General features: G+C 35.3%; 1 protein-coding gene and 1 long non-coding RNA gene across 2 annotated transcripts; both read left to right on the top strand.

Annotated features, from left to right (window-relative positions):
- The first annotated feature begins 2,707 nt into the window (after window positions 1-2,707).
- Window positions 2,708-7,070, top strand: LOC131014281 (phosphatidylinositol 4-phosphate 5-kinase 1-like). The gene is made up of 8 exons (XM_057942214.1): window positions 2,708-4,300; window positions 4,392-4,556; window positions 4,694-4,859; window positions 5,052-5,162; window positions 5,252-5,445; window positions 5,533-5,663; window positions 5,746-5,839; window positions 6,321-7,070. The coding sequence occupies exons 1-8, from the start codon at window positions 3,093-3,095 to the stop codon at window positions 6,628-6,630; spliced, it is 2,379 nt and encodes a 792-aa protein (XP_057798197.1). The 5' UTR covers window positions 2,708-3,092; the 3' UTR covers window positions 6,631-7,070.
- An 8,871-nt stretch (window positions 7,071-15,941) lies between these two features.
- LOC131014287 (uncharacterized) lies at window positions 15,942-16,739 on the top strand. The gene is made up of 2 exons (XR_009098163.1): window positions 15,942-16,244; window positions 16,509-16,739. It is a non-coding gene; the product is annotated as an uncharacterized LOC131014287 (long non-coding RNA).
- Window positions 16,740-17,287: the final 548 nt, after the last annotated feature.

A 17,287-nucleotide genomic window follows, 5' to 3' on the forward strand; every position in this document is an offset into this window, starting at 1 on the left:
CTGTAAAAATAAGTTTTAGGTGTTTATAAATTTAATTTCTCAAAAAAAAAAAAAAAATCTCAACCACAACTTTTTCTCATTATTTTATATTCTCTGCCCATTACAAATGTCTCATTACTTTTGGATACAGAGATTAAGAAATGTGTAATTAGTAAATAAAATGAATTGGTGAAGATTATTTAAATATTATTTTAAAAGTTAGTATGGAGTGAGAATATGATGGGTGGATCCATTAAATTCCTTTAATTATTTGTCAAAAAAGAATGAGACATTTGTAATGGAACATCCTATTATGAAAAGTGAGATATATATTTGTAATGAGATGTAGAGAGTAACAAACAATTATTTTACAAAAATAAATAAACTATTCTTTATTATTTTTATCACATATATATATCCTTTCAATTTCATCTATATAATTAATTTTTTTTCTTTCTATCTCATAATTTACTTTCTAACTGATAAACTCAATTATCTAAATATAATTTACGCAAAATAAAGAAAAAATGACAAATCATTTTTTAACAGAATACACACTACTTATATTTTTTATATGGCATATAGGTAGAATGAGATACGATACAAATAAAAACTATAATAAGGACTAATTATTTCTAGTTACCATAATAAGTTGCTCATAGCCAATAAAGTATAGTTCAAGTGTCAAAACATAGGCACCTAAAAATTCTTTTTTGTGAGAGGTTTTGAGTTCAATCTCGTTTACGCACGAAAATGTATTTTTAAGGGGATAGTTGAAAAATGATTTAAAAATCGAAGCTATTAAGAATCCTTATGGTTCACCTAGATGTGAACCACCATATAAAAAAGCTCATTATCAAATTAAACCATAAACTATTTGTTTATCTTAAAAATGTCTTCAACTTTCAAATAATATCAATCAAATACTCAAATTAACTGTTGATATTGTACCAAAGTGTTATTATTAACCTTTTTGGTTGATCAATCACTAAAACTATAGTAGGACACTCATAAGTGTCCTATTATGTGACACTAAATTTAAATTATTAATAAAATAAATTAATGTTACGAATATGTAATTTAAATTTCATGTCAAAATAAATAAATGTTACGAAAAAAAATTAGTGAAATTTATAATTTAATTTATAGAAATTTTCATATTAAATCTTAAATAATATAACATTAAATTTGAAAATTTGGGATTTAACATTAATTTATTTTGAGATGGGCTGATTGATTAAAACACTTCATTGAAACACACCTAAGTAAATTAAGGGTTAATATTAACCAATGCATTTATATGTGTTCGAAAGAAGTGACTTGTCTCCCAGCGAGTCAATGTCAAAATAAATTAATGTTAAACTCTATTTTCTTAACATTAATTAATCGCCCTATAAAAAATTCCCAAGATTTTAAGTAAATGGTATAATGGTAATTTAAGACATATGTTGAGGGTATTTTTGTATATTGACACGACACAGCCTGCCCTTTTTCTTTTGTTAATGTTGTCAATTCTCGATGAAAATAAGGTATGGATATTCCCATTGTTGTGAACGTTTTGCATTTATATTTTAGGGAATCCATTTTTAGCTCAATTTAAAATTAAGTTGATTTGTTAATGATCTTTCAAATTACAATTTTAAAACATAATAAAATAATGATCTTTCAAACACATTATAAATGTGGCACGATATAAAATTTTAACATCGAAAAGATGAGTATGACTATTTTATCAAAAAAAATAAAAATACTCCATGTCATAAGACACATTTTTATAATTCTTAAATTGAACCAAATAAGCTGAAACTTTATAAGTTGAAGTCAAGTGAAATGACACTTAGATGGGTAATGGTAGAAACAAACAAAATGTATTACTCCAATTTTCACACTATTTTCGAAAATTTGTAATTACATCATCAAATTATTTTGTGCAATTATAACATCATCGAATTTTCGTCGAAGTTTGTTTGATATGCACCAAAAAATGACATCATTTTACAAAAAAAAAAAAACCACATACATTTATTACTAGTAATCTGGGAATGCCGAAAATTTAAAGATGGTGTCAAAATTAATGTTGTAAAAATCTGTTAAAATGTAAACCTTGTATAAAAAGTAGAATGAAATATTTTCTATATATCGAAAATAAACTAAAACTTTTATAGTTTTATATGTGCAACTAAAAAAAAACAAATAAACTCGTAACTTAACTCCATTAATTAGGTCATTATGCGTCTTTAACGAGTTCTTGTATAATTAATATGAATATTTTTAGACGAAAGAGAAGTTAGATATTATTCCGAGTCCGAATCTATAATAATAAGAAGATAGGACAAGCCGAGCTTACGTTATTACATCCATAGAAATAACAACAAAAATAGCTAAACAAGGAGTATGTTTTTAAAAAATATTTTAATCGAGCAAAATTAAATTGAATTCATAAATTCATTTTTTTTTTTTTCCGAATGGACAACACGTCACCACCAACATAGGTTGAAGCACGTTTATCATATATTTACTGAATAATTTTATATGGATGGAATATGAATTGAAAATAAGAAAAAGCCTTAAATAAAAAGAAAAAAAAAATGTGTGACTTCCAATTCCAGCTACAATGCTACATTTTGCAGAAGGGTACCTTTGTCATATTACTAAACACATACGTACAGGGACGATTCAGTGTGTGTGTATGTATAGGTTTACAGTGCGACGCCGGCTGACGCAGCGAGCTTATTATTACTATCTCTCTCTCTCTCTCACGCACTCACCTTTCTCTCTCTAACCCATCTTTTCTTTTCTCTTTCTTTTCCCATCTCTGCTTTTTCAGTTTCCTTGTTTTCTCATTCCATTTCCATCCCATCTCACCCTCTCTCGCTCTCTCTATAACTTTCTCTCTAGACTACTTCCACTTCACAAGCCACCGGGAAACCAATCCGCCGCTCATCCTCCGGCAATAATCGACCGCAATACACGCCGGAAATGCTACGTAAGCTGGATTCCCCAGCTATTCCGCGCCAATTTCTCCGGCCGTTGTGAGTTAATCGAACCCAGCAAAAAAGATAGAGAGAGAAATTGGAGAAATTGTTCAATTTCCAGCTGAAAAAGGGGGGAAAATGCCAGAGACGCTGCTATGCGTGAAGCCAGCCGAGAACGAGCGCAGAAAGCCAAGCAGCGAGAATTCCGGCGATAAATCCCTAGATAATGCTGCAGCCACCACCACCACCACCACGCCGAGATCAGTGATAATAGTGCCGCGCAGTAAATCTCAGGCGACCTGCCGGCGCGTGACGCCGGCGTCGATTCCCGACGGTGGACCCGGCGTCATCGAGAAGCGCCTCCCCAACGGCGATCTGTACATCGGGACATTCTCGAGCAACACACCCCACGGATCGGGGAAGTATCTGTGGAAGGACGGGTGCATGTATGAGGGAGATTGGAAGAAGGGAAAGGCGAGCGGCAGGGGGAAATTCTCATGGCCGTCGGGGGCGACGTTCGAGGGCGAATTCAAATCGGGTCGGATGGAGGGAACCGGCACGTTCATTGGGTCCGATGGGGATATGTACCGCGGCTCGTGGTCCGGGGATCGGAAGCACGGCTACGGGATTAAGCATTACAGCAATGGAGATTACTACGAGGGGCAGTGGAGGAGGAATTTGCAGGACGGACAGGGGAGGTATCTGTGGAGGAACGGGAATGAGTATATTGGGGAGTGGAAGAGTGGGGTGATTCATGGAAGGGGGGTTTTGGTGTGGAACAATGGGAATCGGTATGATGGGAATTGGGAGAATGGAAGCCCTAAAGGGCAAGGTGTTTTCACTTGGCCGGATGGGAGCTGTTACATGGGGAGTTGGACGAATGATTCTCCCAAGAATGGGAATCGGAATCCGAATCAGACGTTGAATGGGACTTTTTACCCTGCTCACAATGGCAAGAATGGTGGTGGTGTTGCTAACAATGGGGAAGTGAGGAATTTTGGGTGTAAATTGTCGGCGCCCTTGCTGGTTGTGGGGGAGGAGAGTATGGATATGATGGCGGGGGGAGGTGCGGGAAAGAAGAGGTCGTCTGTTGGGGCGGATAGGGCGTTCCCGAGGATATGCATTTGGGAGTCGGATGGAGAGGAGGGGGATATAACGTGTGACATTATTGATAATGTGGAGGCGTCTATGTTGTATAGAGATGGCTTTGTGTTTGATAGGGATGCTATCAAGCAGTTCAGGAAGAACCCTTGCTTCCTCAGTGGGGAGGCGAAGAAGCCGGGGGTGACCATTTCGAAGGGGCATAAAAATTATGAGCTGATGCTAAATCTCCAGTTGGGAATTAGGTAACAATAATGGTGATCCTAGTTGTAATGTTAATCTGTTTATGCTTCTCATTTGTATTGAGATGTTTCTATTATTGTGTTTGTTAATTAGGTATTCAATAGGGAAGCATGGTTCCATGTCGCGTAATCTTAAGCTCAGTGATTTTGATCCTAAAGAAAAGTTTTGGACAAGGTTTCCACCCGAGGGATCAAAGCTTACACCACCTCATCAATCCATTGACTTCCGTTGGAAGGACTATTGTCCTGTGGTTTTTAGGTAACTGATCTTGTTTGATCAAATAACTTTAGTATGTGCAGTTGCTAGTATGGCATGTGAGAAAGATTATATTACTTTTTGAACATATTTACTGCTGGATTTTGCTTAGATTTTGATTTCTTTATCTGCGTGTTCAGACATTTAAGGGAGCTATTTCAAGTTGATCCCGCGGATTACATGTTAGCCATTTGTGGGAATGATGCTTTGAGAGAGCTTTCGTCTCCCGGGAAGAGTGGAAGTTTCTTTTACTTGACACAGGATGATAGATTCATGATCAAGACAGTCAAGAAATCAGAAGTCAAGGTTTGTTGTCTAATTCTTTGACTTAAGAGAAGAAAAAAAAATTATATGATTATGAAAATGTCGCATTGTTGGTAATCAACATTTACTGCTTATATCATCTTTCTGTATTGGTGGACTGGTTCAACTTGGATTGGACCACTTTGTTCTTGATAATTGTCATTGATATTGAAGTTTGGTGAATTATTTTTTCAGGTGCTTACTAAGATGCTTCCAAGTTATTACCAGCACGTCTGCCGATATGAAAATACCCTTGTAACTAAGTTCTATGGTGTCCATTGTGTCAAACCAGTCGGGGGCGTCAAGGTAAATAGTCGTTGCTATTATTTCAGTTCTCTGATAATGTTATGATCTTCTGCGAGATAGCTAATTAGAAATACATTTTTGAACAATAGACGCGTTTCATTGTGATGGGAAACATGTTCTGCTCAGACTACCGAATTCATCGAAGGTTTGATTTGAAAGGATCATCCCATGGACGGACAACCGATAAACCCGAGGGAGAGATTGATGAAACTACAACTCTCAAGGACCTTGACCTGAACTTTGTATTTCGGCTGCAGACCAATTGGTATCAAGAACTTATCAAGTTAGTGCTTCGATGCTTCCTGTTTATCTTTGGAATTTTCAATTTTAGATGATGGCTTTGTTCTAATCCGTTTAAGCACCTATACAGGCAAATTGATCGCGACTGTGAGTTCTTGGAGGCAGAGAGAATTATGGATTACAGTCTCTTAGTAGGTCTTCATTTCCGCGATGATAGCACTCGAGACAAAATGGGTTTGTCGCCATTTCTATTGCGTACAGGTAATTATAATTATCATCATAAGTGTTTGGTAATTAGTTTGTGGCACTGGGAGATTGCTTATATTAAACTCTTGCTTATCAGGAAAGAGCGATTCATTTCAGAATGAAAAGTTCATGCGTGGCTGTCGCTTCCTTGAAGCAGAGCTGCAGGACATGGATCGAGTTCTAGCTGGCAGGTAAAATTTTCAACCCACAGATTATGCTCTCTTTTTATGGATTGCTCTATAATTTTTTCAGAGAAATAAGTAGAAATTTTCAGCATGTAGTGTTTGATTTCTTTCGGGTTAGGTTTAGATTAATTACTTTTTATATAGTATTTGAATATGGTAGTTGAATATTTCAAAGAGCCTTTTGGATGGGGGTGGCTATGTAGTTTAGGCAGTTTATTAGAAGACAGTTGTTAGTGGGGTATAGCTTTTATTCTTCTTTTTCTTGCAATGCTGTTCTTAACATTATTTGGCAATCTATATCATTTAATGACAAAGTTGACATGCTGGTTTTGTTTCCTCTCTTAGCAAAAATGAATCTGTGGGTTCAAGAACTCAAATTCAACCTTATTTGGGATCTAGATTTATATAGATGTATATACCTTCTTAAATCTTATAGCAAATACTGTTCAAATTCTGAGTTTTGTTTCTTGTATTTGTTCATGATCAGGAAACCACTGATCAGACTAGGTGCCAACATGCCCGCACGAGCCGAGCGCGTGGCTAGGAGGAGTGATTTTGACAAGTATTCCAGTGGAGGAGTTAGCAATTTAAGACCCTCACGCAGTGGTGAAGTATATGAAGTAGTTCTCTACTTTGGGATCATTGACATTTTACAAGATTATGATATCAGCAAGAAGCTCGAACACGCATACAAATCATTGCAAGTTGATCCAACCTCGATCTCAGCCGTGGATCCGAAACTATATTCCAAAAGATTTCGAGATTTTGTTGGGAGAATATTTATAGAGGACAGGTGAAGCCAATGTTGGTGTGTGTTCTTAGGAAAGTCTGGAACCCCTGGCTAGAATGCCAACGTGCTACACTCCTGAGTTGAGGCTGCAGAGTATATTATGTGCACGGCCAGCCAATGATGGGTTCAACCGAGCCAAGGGAGGGGCGGATTGCGCGCGCGGGGCTATGTTTTTGCGGGATCAGCCGTGGCTGGCAACTTGTAAGTTTGTTTTGTACATTCAAATGTGGGAGGGAGAAACATTTTGGGATTTTTTGGGTTCTTTTTTGTTAGTAAATGTAAGATTTGTGGAAATAGGAAAAAAGAAAAGGGAACTGAGCGTTTCCCCAAAAAAAATATTCAAAAATATGGGAGATGGGATTTGAATAATGGCATTGTACAGCATACATGAAAAAGAGTTGGATAGAATTATTAAATTATTGAAGAAATTTTTGTTGAGATTTCAAAGCTTCTCTCTTTGATATGAAACCCCACCCATTTCTTCAGTGTTCTTTTAATGTGTGTGTGTAAGAGAGAGAGAGAGAACATTTGCTTTTTCTTTTGATTGCTGCAGTGAAAGAGAGAGGGGGCCTTGGGCCTTTGGCCTTTGGGACAGAGGAAAGAGATATAATAATACATGAAAAGGAGAGAAAGCAAAGGGGAGAAAAAGATGTGTTTGTTACACTTTTGTCTACTCGTTTCCTCCTTTTTAGTGTACCTGATTACACATTCTAATCCCAATATTTTGTTTATAAACAAGAAAAATATATATTTCGATCCCTCCACCAAGAAACTGTCATAGCATTTTGACTCATAATCTGGTCCCCCCTTCTTAAATTTCAAGGAACAAACTAACATGACACCTTTCAAAAGCCCAAATAAGTAATTTTGCAATCATAATTGCTTCATTCGATGGAATATATACAACGATTCTATACTAGTATTTTCATTTCCAAATTAGTGTTGTACTCCCCACGTCCCACGAATCTTGACACGTTTTCTTTTTTGAACAGTCTCACGAATCTTGACAAGTTTCCACTTTGGGTAATAATTATTACCTTCTCTCTCCTACTTTATCACTTTTATATTTTATTAACTACACACTTAAAATACTAATCTACAATTCCTTAATTCTCGTGCTGAATCCAAACGTGTCAAGATTCGTGGGACGGAGGGAGTACTTTAGAATTCTATACAAAGATAATTTCGAACTATCGAATTTAACCTTGTTTAGTTCTCCTTCTCTGATACTACTATAACTTTCCACACTTATCATATTCCCCACAGTAATCATGGGTAGAAGCATAAGTAAATTTCTCCAATTTCTTGGTTGCATTTTTTACGGCTACAAATTATTTGAAGCGAGGAGAGGAAATAATAGACAATGGGTGATAAAATAAAATGTAACCATTAATTTGTGTTTGTGAGGTTCAAATTGGTGATCGTGGAAAGCATGACAAAATTCAACCCTCTTTGTTGTTTCTTGGGAATGTGGAAGGCATTTTGGTCAATTTGATGCAATGATATAGAGATGCATATGGTTTTGTGTAATGTGTTAGCTAGGGTTTTATTATAAGTGGGTCAAAGTTATTGGAAGTGGGGCCCATAGGGTTTGTCATCTCTTGAGTGTGTCTCCTCTTTTTGACCTTGTTATCTTTTTCTTAGGATCTTCCCTTGTCTAATACCTCAGATCCCTTCTTCATCTCTCTCTCTCTCTCTCTCTCTCTCGCTAATATAAGTTTAAATACGAGCTTAACTTTAAAATATGAATATACAAATTATTTTTAGTTCTTTAGTCTCTAAATCTATAGTGAATACATTAAAATAATGAATGAATGCAAATATCTATATTTGAATTTTTTGAGTGGTGAAATTTTATTTATTTTTATCTCATTTTTTCCAAATACTACAATTTATTCACAGTGAATATAGTAATTTTATAAATTTGATGCAGTATTTTCAGTTCTCCCGATAATATAATTTTCACAATAATCAACTCATATATATGTAGGATTGAGATTTCATAGAACCCTTCCCTTAGATAATATATAGATTCAAATCTGAACAATTAATTGAAAAAGACGAACTGCACAGATGAATGATACATGACGCTAACATTAAAAGATTTCATTCTTAAAAAAATGCGGAGGAACAAAACATTCATTTTTTTATTTCTTGCAAAAACAATACATATGACAAAACAGAACACTGTATTTTACAAAACTGAATAATTTATGTTATAAAACAAAACTATGCACGACTAATTGCAAGAAAATATTTAAACTAAATTATGCATTCATATAAACTGAACCATGCATATTGTGTCAATGAACCGTACATCTCGTATCAGTGAACCATGCATCTCGCGTTAATGAACCCTAAAACATAAATGGTTCATTAACACAATATGAAGGGTTCATTGACATAATATGCACGGTTCAGTTTTATAATATTCATTGTTCTGTTGTGCAATATTTCTATCAAACGTTGTGCATATTTGTGTTTACTTTTATACATATTCATGTCCAATTATATGCATAACTATGGCGGCGACGAACAACGGCAAGAGGCATTAGAGGAGTCGCATAGTGATACTTTCTCATGCATATTTTTATCCAACGTTATGCAGATTTGTGTTTATGTTTATACATATTTGTGTTCAATTATGTGCATAATTTTGACGGCAGCTATGCCAAAAAAATGAATTTTCGACAAAAAAAAATTAAAAAAAAATACTCCTCCGTGCACCAATTCGTGTTCTAATTTGTCATTTTTGTCCGTCCACCACTTTGTGTCCTACATATTTTTAGTAATTATTTCCTTAACAAATAAATTACTTTTTTTTCTTAAAAGTCGTGCCCCTTCTCCACTCAATAAATAACAATACACTTTTTCTTAAAAATTGTGCCCCTTTCCCCTAGGACACGAATTGGTGGACGGAGGGAGTATTTTTTTTTTAATTTTCAAAAATTTTATTCATATTTTACCCTTGCGTGTATTGTGCCTTGTAAGCCATTAGAAGGCAGCGTGCCACATACTCATATTGTGTGGCTCAAATTTGAATCTATATGCCACCGAAGAGAAAAGGTTCTATGTGATCCATTCCCTATATATGAAAACACTTCTTAAAATAAAAATAAAAATATTTTTCAATGTACAAATTTTATGTAGAATACGTATGAATTCATCCAACATGATTACGAATTGTGAAAAATAAATTTTTGTTACCTTTGGGATTCGAACCCAGGACCACGAATTCATCCAACATGGTTACGAATCAACCATAGATCTTGATAATCTAGTGAGAACCATAATTTTCGTGAGAACATGAGAACTATTAAAATTATTGCATCTGCTATACAAATTAATGCATCCACTATTAAATTTACTGCATTCGAAAAAAATAAAATGTTTGCTCCCTTCAGGATTCGAACTCATGTTTTGCATTCATCCAAAAAGATGATGCATCCACCGTAGATCTTGATGATCAAATGACTCAAAATGGTTCTCCGTTCTTATTTTATTTAGTAGTTCTTATTTGAACCTCTCCCTATATATATATATGAGACCCTGTCACACCCCAATTCTTGAACGAATAAAATATAATCGAGGTGCGACTAAAATCATAGAAATAAACAAGGAAAGAACCTTGTGGGATTCAAATAATGGGATAAAAGTCGGGGAACACCCTTTGAGTGAAGAAAGACAAAACTCAGGTGATACTAATCAATCAACAACATTCTAAGCCTTAGGATCACAAGTTCGGTTTCATGCTTCCGATAACCAATGTTAAATAACATAGAGCTAGAAGTTGAGAGTTTAAGCTCGATAAAACAAAATTCGGAATTTAACATAAAAGTCTTAAGTTGGAGAAACAAAAGACCAATAAAAGCTAGTGCAACAGCGGAAGACAAAATACGGAGTTGAACCCTAGCCTCAGCTCTGCCCCGTCAGCACCGACCAATCAACCTGAAAACATTTGAAAGTAATTTTGGGCTAAGTACTAATGCACTTAGTGGGCTAGCATTTTTATAAACATTTCATAATCATAAGAGCAGTTTATCCAATTATACTTGACATGACTTAGAAGGTTTTAAATTGAAATAACTTCTAAGCATGTTAAAACATTTTATTGTATTGCACGCAATTGTCACACTCCCTTTCCGTTACTCGCTGTGATCCCGGATCTTTTAGCCACCGACGGATCCATTACTCCTGCTTACTTGAACTGAGGGCGTAACCCAGCCAAGTTCCCATTTGGGACCCAATGCTCCGGAACACATCCCGTCGAGCACCCTTATAACGCCTCATACATGATTAGTGCCCGATGGAGATCAACCCACCAGGTCAGCTAATAGGTGTACACAATTCTCAAATAACGTGTTAGGTCAAGAGAGAACCTCGATCGATTAACTTATGCGAGCCTTAAACAGAGCAGAGTGCACAAAATATTTTATCGGATAAACAGTTTTCATTTCATTGAAACATTTAAGCTCAATAGCTAAACCATACATTTGGAAAATAAGCCCACCTGAATAGGCAAAGCCTGTCGTTTATTCTTAACTCTGAATTGGTATAGCAGTGCTAGTCCTCACGATCCATAAAGCCTACAAGAAATCTATAATCTTAATAGGTCTCCTGAATCTATTCTTAAGTCATAGTGAAGTGCTTATCATCCTATGATTCACTTAGCCGGGTTTTCAAAATTTAATAAATATTTGAAAACTAAATTCTTAAGTCAAGGACACCAACAATATCCTTGCTCGATTTTTCTTAATTAATAAAACCAATTTAATCATAAATGATTCTATGTAAAATGTTTGATGCAAAATTAATTCATGCTTTAACTCACATAATTAAATAATTATATTTAACATATGCACATAATAAGAAAAACTATTATTCAAATTTTTTTCAAAAATAATTAATTAAACTCAAATAAAGAGTCAAATTAATAAATCAATTAAACAAGTCCAACAATTAAATGAAAGCCATATTTTATTTGAAAAATTCGCAGCTCAAATAAAATAAATAACAGTCCACATTTAAACTAAAATTTCAGCCCAGATTTTAATTAAAACGGCCCATTTGTAAAATAATTTAAGGAGGCCCAATGGCCCAAAATTCTTCCTCCCTCTTCTTTTACACGCATACACACCCACACACAGAAACACACGCACACACACACACCACCGCCCAGCTCCCCCCCCCCTTCCCTCATCCGGCGGACGACAGCAGCCGGCCTCCGGCCGCTGCCGCCACCGCCCCTGACCTCCATCTCCTTCTGTCTCCCTCTCTCACGACAGCTCACTCACCCACACGAACTGGAAGCCGTCGCCCATTCCCTTTCCTCGACTCCGGCAGCAGCAGCAAAGAGCCGGCCACCACCGCCTCCAGCCCTAGATCTGAAATCGCCGCCTTCCTCCCTCACCACGTCTCTGTCTCACTCTCTCCTGTACTCACTCCGGCCGACGACAACAGTGGCGCCGAACCACCGCCGACCGCCGCCCGCTCTCTCTCATTTCTGCCTCCCCTCTCCTCCCTCCTAACGGATCGACGACCGAGCCGTCGCCTCCGAGCCCTAATCCTCCAAATCCAGGCGCCACCCTTTCGATTCCGGCGAGCAGCAAGAGCCGCCATCGTCGTCCCAGCCCCCTTCTGTTCTCCCTCTCACCCTTCATTCTCTCTCCACCACCTCCTTCTTCCCCCATTCAGACTCGACAGACGGCAACCATCCAACAATACCACCGACTCAAGCAAGAATCAGTTCAAGACTCGACTCTCACAGCAAAAACACACTCAACATTCAACAGCCAAGACCAAGACTCAAGTTTGAATTTTTCTTTTCAATTTATCGATCTTGTTTTATCATCTTTTGAATGTATAACATTGTAAAAGCACAAATGTGTAGTAGTATCCAAGTTATGCAGTTTATTCTCATGCTTTGTTGGTTTGATAAGTTGTAGAAGTAAAACAGCATACATAGATAGGATGCATTGTATTGTCATTTATGCAGAGGGAATAAGTTGGAGTTTAAAAGGTAAAACCTTTAGGATTTGTTCTGGGATGAAGCTGGTTCTGCAAGGAAATGAAATGCAGAGGAAATAGTTTTGAGTTTGAGTTTACATAGTTGAGGGAAAAATGAGTTGAAGAGAGAACTTTACCGTGTGAATTCTTGCAGCTGGGTAAAGATGAATTGTGAATGAGGAAAGATCATTTAAAGAAAAATGAGTTAACAGTTGAATGGATTGATGAGTAGTGTAGCAGCATGGGTTGGTGAATAGAGCAGCTGAATTGTAGTGGCATGGTTGAAATATTTGACTTTTGTATAATTAAAGTGGCAGAGGATTGGGGATGAGATTTGCCTGCAAAAGCATGGCTGAAATATTTGACCTTTGGGGTCTGAGATTGGAGGCTGCCGCAGAGAGTAGGGTGGCGGATAGGGTGGCTGTAAAAGGCATAGGTTATGAGTGATAATTGGACACTCCAAAATCACTCAGGATAAAATCGTCGAGACTGTACTAATGCTTCAGGGTTTGCTAATTAAAAGCTCGTGAAAAATGCTTGAATGCTAAATTAAATAAATATGCAATGCATATAAATTTAATAACTAAATTTACAAATGCTTTTGTAAATCATTTTTGTTGGAATTAAAATAAATTCATTTTATTTTCCGGCATAAATCATTTAATCTAAGCTTAAAATAAATTCTAAACTTAATGTAAATGGGCGGGGTGTTACAGACCCCCTATTTTTCGTGTAACATGAGTACAATGAATAAGACATATAATACTAATGAACAAAACGTATTTCTAATGAACAAGATGTATATACTGATGAAACAATGCAGTATATATTGATGAATAACAAAATTTAAAATATTCTGCTCCCTCCAGGATTCGAACCCTGCGAAAAAAAATCACCCTCCGGATACAATATCAGCCATAAGATTGATAAAATAAACGCATCAGATCGTGCCCTAGATCTCACTAAAATTTGGGGGTCTCATTGGAGCGGCCCCCTATATATATATATATATATATATATATATATATATATATAGAAGATCGAATGAGAAATGAGAATGAATATGTAACGTCATAATTTCAAATCCTATGGCTGATATTTATCTAAAGGGGACAAATTTTGACCTGGGTTCAAATTCTGTAGGGGGAAAAAAAATTATTGATTAATTGAATTTTGTTATCCAATCACATTATAAGAGCATCCACATTGGTTGAATCAAGTCTTGGCTCATCCATGCACCGGAACCACTTATAAGTCAAGTGTTGCATTGGCTTGACATATCCTACTGACACATATGAATTAGTTTTGATTTTGACCTTTTGATTTAATTTAAATGACACAAATTTAAATAACACAATTTCTTGAATTAAAAATACATTAATTTAAATTACTAAATTTAAAATACCTAAAATTAAAAAAATTAAACATAAATTAAAATAAACATATAAATAACTATTCCAGCCCTAGAGGTCCGAAACGTACTCAAATCGGTGATGGATATTTTCGTTCCTGCAACATATATATTCATTTGTGCGGCGGACTCAAAGGAGTGAGGTGACAGTGTTAAAATTTTCGGCCAAGAACCGTTTTAATGCAACGGTTACTAGTGAGTGAGACGTTCGTGCAAAACTTTTCGGCGGAGATCGACATTCGAACAATAATTTAGAAGGTATGCAACGAGTGTACCACTCTTTTCTAGGGATAGGGGAGGATGCAACTCATAATCATTTATCATGTAACTCTCAACAATCCCAATTTATGAGCATTTCAAATAAGTGTTCTGTGCAATTCGATTTTACGCAAATTGCAACAACCAAACCTTATACAAAGAAATAAATCAGAAATTTAATTGGTTTATTCTATTCAACTCGTATTACTAGGTTATGCTCAGGGGCGGATCCACCATGGAACACGGGGGTGCAGTTGCATCCCCAAAAAAAAAAATTTTTTTTTACTAGTATTAATATTCATATATAAATTATTTTAGATTTAGTTTTTGCACCCCCAATTAAAAGTTTTAATCCAAAATAAAAGAGAAATTCAGTTTTTAAAATCCTAAATTTCATTGGCCCAACTAAAAAGAGAGCTCACCATCTCTTTCTTTTTCATTCTTTTGATCAAGCCCATCATTTAATCAATCAATTACCTTAATTCTTAATTAAACAAAAAAGTTGAAAGTATACATTTTGCATTTGAAATGCAAAGTTATTACTATTATATTTGTATTTTAGTAAAAAAAAAATGTCTAAAATGTATCGAAGGCCTCAAAAAAAATTTCTCGGGGGCTACCGCCCCCGAACCCCCGTAGAAGTTCAACTCCCTCAAAAAAATCCTAGCTCCACTAGTGTTTATAAGATTATTTTTTGCATCCCCAATATAAAAATCCTGGATCCGCCACTGGTTATGCTACATAAAAATAAGCAAAACATCAAACTAAATGCAACTCGTAAATGGTCATTATGCAATTCGAACTTTCCCCAAATGCAGCAATCAAAGCTTACGTTAGTATTCTTATACAAAGAAATAAACGAAAAATCCAATTGATTTACTCCGTGCAACTCTTATTACTATGTTATGCTACAAAGAAATAAGCGAAACATCAAAGAAATAAGCGAAACACAAATATACATAAAGGTAAATATAAATATATACATAACGTTGAAAAGAAAGAATAAATGTATTGTCCCCCCGTATTTTTTTAAGAATAATTTTTTTTTAATGTCAGCGTCGTATGTCATTCACCTTTTTCAATCAATGGTCCAGATTTGGATCTATATATTACCTACTACCTAAGGGAAAGGTTCTATAAGATCCAACCATATATATATTATATACATATAGGGTGTGGTTCTAGAGAGAACTATATTATTTGTGAGAACGTGAGAACCATCAAATCTAATGCATTCACTGTAAAAATTAATGCATTCGTTGTTAAAATTAATGCACTCAAAAAAATAAAAAAAATTGCTCCCTTCAGGATTCGAACCCAGGATCTGCATTCATCCAACAAGATGATACATCCACCGTCGCTCTTGATAATCGAATGGCTGAAAATGGTTCTCTGTTCTTTTTTTATTTATGGTTCTTTCTTGAACCTCTCCCTATGTATATATATATATATATATGGTCAAGTTAAACAAAGAATGACCCTATGTATAGATAATAAAGAATAAATCATAACCCCACATTTAATGGAGATTAACGGTTTTGATTCATTCCTAATTTCAATTTCTTAAATTCTAAATATTCATTATATATGAGTTTTAATTAATGAAAGGGCAAATCTATAATTTTTCCAATCCCCCATATCTACCAAATCCCTCATTTACGATTACTATTCAAAATCTCATATCACAATCTCTCTCTTTCTCTCTCTCTCTCTATTCAAAATCGCTCACCATAACCGAAAGTTTGCACCTTCTTGTCAAGAAATCTGATGCGCCACTGCGACTCTGAAAATCCAGCGACGCCGTGTCTTCCTCTGGAATCGACATCCCTCACCAATCATCGTCACACACCGAGGTCTTCGCTTTCAAATGATCGCCTCTGCTTTTAGGATTTCCGGCGAGGCTAGTTGGCGTCGCCGACCGAATTCGGCGTGCGACCGACCAAGAAGTATGACAAGAGGATGATTGTTGAGATCTACAAATTGATTGTTGATATTTTTTTGTTTTAATTAGCTATAATTCATATTTTAATTGATTTGTGATTTTGGTCTGCAGCTTCGCGTCTGCACTGCTATTTTTTTTTTGTCAAATTGAATGAGCAATTTTGAAATTTTGGGGATATTCATGCGTCAAGTAAATCTGAATATATCTGTTCATTTAGATATTATATTCTGTTCATTTATAAATTGTGCTCTGTTCATTTATGTCTCAGTGACCGGCGACCACTGCCCGATTTTGAGAAGGAGCCTGTGTTCAACCATGACTTTGAGAAGATGGAGGGCATGGAACGGCGGCGATTGGACTGGCTGTGGACGGAGTTTTCGTCAAATTGAATGAGCAATTTTAGAATTTTGGGGATATTCATGCGTCCAATAAATCTGAATTTATCTGTTCATTTAGATATTGTGTTCTGTTCATTTATAAATTATTTTCTGTTCATTTATGTTCACGGCGAATAGCTTTTATTTCCGTTTCTGCTATGAAATCTGAGTTTTTTTTGTTTTTTTAACATACTAAAACATTTTGAACATGTTTTAAACAATTACGAACATCTAAATAAACTATTTGAATTTCTCTTAATAACATAAAATATTTAACATAAAGCATTTCGAACAAGTGTAAAAAAATTACGAACGCCTAAATGAACTATTTGAATGTTTCTTACTAACATAAAATATTTAACATAAAGTATTTCGAACAGGTGTAAAAAATTTACGAACAACTAAATAAAAATATTAAAAAATTTATGATGCTGGAGACGTTAATGGAGTTTATGTTTCTGGATATTTCAGAGACGTGAATGGAATATACATTTTTCTGGAGTTCTGAAAAATTAATGTGATAGATGAATGAAAAGATATATAATATTGAAAGATATGGAAAAATCAAATCTTACTAAAATAAAGAAAGATAATTAAAGATACACACATCTTAATTAACGCATTATAAGATTAGTGAATGACATGATTATCCTTTTTGGCTATTAATATG

The sequence above is a fragment of the Salvia miltiorrhiza genome, chromosome 1 (genome assembly GCF_028751815.1).
Source record: "Salvia miltiorrhiza cultivar Shanhuang (shh) chromosome 1, IMPLAD_Smil_shh, whole genome shotgun sequence".
In the NCBI taxonomy this organism is placed as follows: domain Eukaryota; kingdom Viridiplantae; phylum Streptophyta; class Magnoliopsida; order Lamiales; family Lamiaceae; genus Salvia; species Salvia miltiorrhiza.